Below are 6,402 nucleotides of genomic sequence, written 5' to 3' on the forward strand. Positions count from 1 at the left end.
CCTGGTCATGACATAACTGCCAAACCGCTAAGAATTTACTTAGAACCCAAGTTAACACATAGCCATGCCCATCACTGCGCGTTACTCTCAGTTCATCACAGTTGGTTACTGTGAGGCCTATGTTGTTATGCGTGAAATAGTCAGATATGAGAGTTTTTACTGTTGTCAATACGAAGTGTCGGATAATGGGATGGTAAGTGAGGAGCAGGTGTCTGTTTTAAAACAAAAACAGAAGTGCTCCTGGTACAGGCAATCCTTAAATTACTAACAAGTTCCATACCTAAATCTAAGTCTTAAATTGAATTTGTACATAAGGCAGAGCAGTTAGGTACCATTCATAACATTAGTCAATCAAGTGTTTATTTTAGTAATAGTACATAGTATTCCTTTGTATACGTGAAAAAACATAAAAAAAAACACTTCCAAATTCATTAAACCCATCTTTCGCACAGTTATAGTAATCGTGAGTAATGTGTTCATGTACTTTGCAAAGTAGCTGTTTATTATTGGCAAACATTGTCAGTATCTCAAATTTTAAATGTAATGGACTTTATAGGGATTACTTTGTAACAATGGTTTATGTAAGCTGGACATTTGTAACTGGGGACTGCCTGTAATTATTCACAGAAAATTTTCAATACTCTTTTTTTTAATCCATTGAAATAGATTTGTTTGTAGAAAAAAATAGTACAGAATATGGAAAGCTGTTTTTTTCTGGAAATTGAAGTTTATTCTTTTTGTTGTAGATCTTTTACGATTGGTTCACGTGGCTGGAAAAGATACCACAAACCTCTTTGCTCCCACTGGTTGTATAAAGGCAGAGAGTGACATCTCGAGTGTGGCTGACGGGTTTAAGTCTCATCTCATCCGTCTGATTGGAAATCTGTGCTACAAGAATAAAGAAAACCAAGACAAGGTAAGGTGGTTTCTTAGTGTGTATCACACATGCATAGCATCGTTTTTGTGGGATAAAAGTTTGAGGTGTTTAGAAAGTAGCTTGTTAATTACACACCCTTTTTATTTCCACAGGTAAACGCACAGTGTCCTATTTGTTTGTATCAGGGTGTGTAGTATTGTGCTTTAGTGTGTTTTCTTTACCGTCTCACCTGCATTTGACTGGTCTTTCTTTCAGCCTCCGCCTTTTAACAACGGTCTTAGATTGTTAGATGTAGAAAACAGCCAGTAAAAAAAATGTAAAGATCCTAGAAAAATGTCTAGCACATGGTAGGCATTTAATAAATAGTAGTTACTGTTGATCATTAGCATAGGAAATGCCCTAGAAAGCCCTAATTTCCATATACATCTTTTGCTTATAGATGGTAATGTTGTACACCTTTTCTTCTAGGTATTTTGAAGTTCATGGGTTTTCATTTATGGATTAAGTCTTTGGAAACTCAGTCGGCTCCATTAGAAGCCTGTTTTGTGCTAAATAGCTAAGAGAGTAATTAAATAGGTAACGTGAGGTGATAAAAAAATATACAGTGAGACAGTTAGGCCACATGCTTCTGGTTGAGTTAGCCTACCTTGTATCTTCTACTTTGGGCAGAGTTTGTTTTGTTTCATCAAATAATATTCATCAAATTTGCTTCATCAAATAATCTGTGGCAGATTGTATTTTTCCAAGCTGGTTGCAAAAGTATCTGTCATCCTACATGTGCTTCTGTAATGTCACTTGTGGTGGTCAAGTTTGTGTGTCCACTGGCTGGGCCTGGCTGAGTGGCTGGGCAGCTGGTGGTAGTTCTTCCCCATGCTGAGACTGGCAGTCAGCTCCACAGTGGGTCCTACCACAAGCAGCTGAGTAGCTGCCTTAGGGATGTGGCCTGCTTCCCATATGTAAGAAACAGCTTATGGCACACTTGAACCCTGCATGTAGCCGAGTTGTTGTTCAGCAGCCTGCCGTGCTCTGCCAATTCTGGTACTTTCAATGGACTTGAATCAATGGCCTGCCTCGTGGTTTGGTAGCATTGGGACTGGGCCATTTATTTGTCGACTGTGGGTTTGCTAGCCTCAGCAGCCAGTAGCTGCCTAAGTGAAGAGATGCCTGTAGCTTCAGTGGCCGGGAGTCAGAGGCAGAGCTGAAGCCCAAGGTCGAGGGGCTTTCACACAGCCCCTAGAGCCTGGCACTGTGAACTTGGACTCCTAGCCTCCTGAACTGTAAGAGAATAAACTCTGGTTTATTCAGGCCGTCCCATTGGTGCTAAATCTTCTGTCAGAACGGCACTTGCTAACGAGGACATCACCTTACCACTCTACAGTCTGGAGTTGGCATCTGTTTCTCCAGCCCTTTGAATCCAGGTCGTATGACTGCTTTGAACAGGGCGGTGTTCGACCGTATACGTATTCAATACCGTATTCAAGATGCGGTGGGTTGACCCGGATATCCTGGCACATTTCTTAACTGGTCTGACAGATTCCATTCCTGGCCTCTAAGAAGCCATTTGCCTTGTAAGAAATGTAGATATTCTGAGGTCGCCGTGCTGTGAGTTGTAAGAAGTGTGAGTATCCTGGGGTCGCCGTGCTGTGAGCTGTAAGAACCGTGAGTATCCCGGGGTCGCTGTGCTGTGAGTTGCTGAAATTCATGAAAAACCCTGGAGGGTGAGACACAGTGAGGAGAGAAAGAGACTTGTTGAGGGAGGGAGACCAAGGCGCCCAGTGTGTGAGCAGGAAACTAACCTGGATGTGGGTTCTTCAGTCTGGTTTGTCCCAGCTGGTGCCACGCTGATCAGGACCCTGCCTTGTCAAGCCCTTTCCAAATTTCTGACCCACAACATTGTGAAACAGACTCAAAATTTGGGAACACTAAGTTGGGTAGATTCTACTTCTGTTAAGGTGCCTTTAAACTACTATGGCCCTGATCTTACTGCAAGTAACGGCTATAAGCTCTGAGTAAGTTACGGCTCTGTGAAGATGCAGACTGGCTGATCCTGGAGTTAATAGGAACAGTGTAGTGGGAAGAAGAAAACGGCATAGTGTGTCCTGTGCAGGACAGGTAATCTAGAGAGCATCTTCAGCCTTTCTGGTTTGAAGAGTCAAAGCACAGAGTTCAGGGCAGCTACAGCCATGGAGAGTGAGGGAGAATCCTTGACAGGAGAGAGCAAGCCCCGTGCTCTGTGTGTAAACTCCTAAATCTTTGGCTAATGCCTGAGTCACCCATGTAGGATAGGCTCCAAGAAACTAAGAATACAACAATTGAACTGAGGCTTGAGCTGCCACTGCAGAGTTCGTAATTTGAGTCTAACCCAGATAATCGCCTGTTAAAATGAAAATGTCAACACTCATTAGGGGACTATAACAGAATCTAGCGTTTCCACACTGTAACATTCACGGTGTCTAAGATACAATCCCAAATTACTTGACTACAGGAAAATGTGACCCAGACTCAACAGAAAAGAAAATGAATGGGAACTGACTGAGTTTACAGATGGTTGGATTTAGCAGCGAAGGATTTTAAAGCAACTGTTATAATTTGGCTCGAGAATGTAAAGGAAAACGTGCCTGTGATGAATGAAAAGACAGGAAGATCCCAACAGAGAAACAGAAACCATGAACAAGAATCAGATGGAAATTCTAGAACAGAAAAATACAGTATCTGAAATAAAAAACAGAATTCACTGAATGGGCCTAATAACTGTATAGAGATGACAGAGGAAAACAGTCAGGATACTTGAAAATAGAATAGTGGAAATCATCCAAACTGAAGAACAGTGAGAAGAGAAGATTGAAAACAAAATCGTCATTTTGAGACACTAAGTTTTCGGGTAGTTTGTTACACAGCAATCGGTAACTGGCACAATTCTGAGATGTGGCAGAGAGCTAGGCGACGTGTTCATTTATTATATGTGTGTAGTGCTTCTGCAGTTCTCTTCATTTTTGAGAAAATTATTAGACTGGTTTTGCAGGAGAAAGTTGAATGAAACAGTGAACATTTTGCCTTTTTAATGGCTTAATGACCAAGTCTGTCTTTCTTGAGGAGTACAGAAGAGAGGTGCTTTTCCTTGTGTTTAGCTGTTCTTTTGTTGCTGATTGGGATTGGCCTCTTATAGGAACAAAATGTAGAAACCCTTAAAAGGTTTATGAAATAACTCCCCAAAGTCAGGATCAGGTTGCACCGTGAGTAAACATGGAGTGTGCCCAAGTGCTGCTGTGGAGAGGTCAGTGGGGCTCCCAGGAAGTTGACAGAGTACTCCTTCATGGTGCAGTCACAAACAGCCCTGCAGCTTTCTGAGCAAACACTCTGGCGGGTGTGAAGGGCTCATTCTTTGAGGGTGAGAGTACCTCTTTTTCTTCTAGTTTCTCACTTACGCCAACAAAAGGCCTAAACCTGAAAACATTACCTCTGGGTCTCCTTTCTCCTTCCAGAGAATCTGACTCGACATCAAGATCTCATCCTGGAGGTGCTGGAAGCGTCTTTGTTCTTATAGTCAGATGCCGATTGCCAGCTGGGTGTTACGGACGCTGGCCTGGCTTGGTGTTGCATCCCAGGATGACTGCCAGTGCACTTGTGGGCAAGTGGAAGGCCGTGTAGCACGTCTGTGTCATTGAACCACTGACTCACTGCATTGTCTAGGTGGCTGTCCCCTTCGACCCACTGGGTCCTAAAGGAAAGTCGGCTCAGTTTCAGGTTCGCAGACTTCAGATCTGAGCTAGATCGGGTTTTGTATCTTCAAGCCTCATTTAGGTTCCTCCTTCACCCAGAAAAAAACACGAAGAGGGCTGATGGTTTGTTTCGTGTTCACTACGCACCAGCTTTGTTCCCAGTGAATTCCTTGTGTTACCAACCTTTGTGTCCGCATTGCAAAAGCAAATGTTGCTGGCCGTGTTTCTGAGAGCAGCCCTGCAGGTAATGCAGTGAAGGTGGCTGTGTCCGGCTGTGAACTCCAGAGCCTGAGCTCGTCCCTGTCCCATGGTGCTGCTGTTTGGGAGTTAGCCCGAGGTTTGGGAGGAAAGTGGGAACGAGACTTTCTGAAGGGTGGTGGACCCAGCATGGCAGAGGCTTGTGGTCCTGGGTCTTCTGGGCTCACCAGGCCCTGTAGGCCTCCTCTTGGTTCATGGGAACTTGGAGGGTGAGACAGGTAAGGTATCCTCTCTGAAACGCCCCTTCTAGGGGCATCTAGGGACCATCCTTGTTGCCTCTTAGAGCCAGAATCCCAAAACTTGTTAGGGCGCACGTTTTCCCAGAGTCGTCGTGTACCTCCTGATGCTGAGGTCTGCTCGGAAACTTGTCGAGCCCGCCCGGTCTTGGGCTTGTCTGTGCAGCCTCGCTCATTGCAGTCGGTGTGCGGGACCGTCCGCTGCGGGCCGCCTGTGCCTGGCCCTCTCAGCAGCACGCCGTTGCTGGAGCGTCAGGATACCTCAGTGAAGAGACATTGTTCTGCTCACCTTTGCTAAAAGACGACGTGAGAGCCTGAGAGCCTCAATGTGCTTTCCTTGAGCCAGCCGTGATCTGCTGGAAGCTGCGCGGGCACCTCTCGCTAGGGAGAGAAAGGCCACGCAGAGCTGCCTGCTAATAGTCAGTGGGGAGGGGACAGGTGAGCACTGCCGGACTGCCAAGAGTGTGGTGTCAAGGTGACGGCCTACCTTTTCATTTCCCATGTGCCCAGTATCTAAAAGCGCCAAGGGGTCTGGCCTTACGTTGAAAATCTGCTCAGAAGCATAGCGTTGCCCTCTGTGGGCAGAGCTTGGCTCCCTACCCGTGAGGGCCCGCGTGGGTTCCTGAAGGGTGCAGACGCCACTGTGCTTGCTTTCCCAGGTCGGCCAGGGAGCTTGTCCTGGCTGCCAGGCTTCCCTTGGTGTGCTCTGCTTACAGTGTCACGTCCTGGCTGCTGCGTCGGGGCTGGTGAGGTGGCGATTGTGTGATTCTCCTCGTGGGAAGTGCGTGGCTGCTGATGCTGTAAACATGAGGAGAGGGCTCGTGGGCCACTGCTTTGTTAGAATGAGGGTTGTAGGGTTCACTTTGTCTTCCCCGTTGTTCCTTTTTCCACTCGTCATCAATTCTTTAAGTGAATGCTTTATTACAAAAACAACCAAACTTGTTGTTTTACTTCATAAAAACCAAGTACTTTTCTTACAGAATGGGCTGGCAGATGATTTAGTTTGTCTTCCTTCTTTCTTCCCATAGAAATCATATTGGATAAGATGGGCCTGGAGCTGTTCTTGGCACTGAATTCATTCTTACGAAGGTTACATGGAGACTATAGTTCCATTTCTTCTCTGTGAAAGGAAAGATTTTTAGCCCTCACACATGCTTGATGCCACGTGTCCTGGGACATACACATATACAAATACACACTCATGCACACTTCATCTCACATGTTCCAGCTCTCACACGAGCACCATGCCACTCCTGCTCTCTTACAGTTGCCATTTGCTTGATCTATACCTTTTTCCAACCTTTGATTTTTA

General features: G+C 45.4%; 1 protein-coding gene across 1 annotated transcript in view; it reads left to right on the forward strand.

Moving 5' to 3' along the window:
• Positions 1–6,402, forward strand: part of ATXN10 (ataxin 10) — a 222,788-nt gene that overhangs the window by 114,865 nt on the left and 101,521 nt on the right. Inside the window, exon 9 of the mRNA XM_007955645.1 lies at positions 747–916. Within this exon, the coding sequence (XP_007953836.1) occupies positions 747–916 (170 nt within the window). The remainder of the gene's footprint in view (positions 1–746; positions 917–6,402) is intronic.

Source organism: Orycteropus afer, unplaced genomic scaffold, assembly GCF_000298275.1.
Source record: "Orycteropus afer afer isolate SDZICR_OR568_19922 unplaced genomic scaffold, OryAfe1.0 scaffold00524, whole genome shotgun sequence".
NCBI lineage: Eukaryota > Metazoa > Chordata > Mammalia > Tubulidentata > Orycteropodidae > Orycteropus > Orycteropus afer.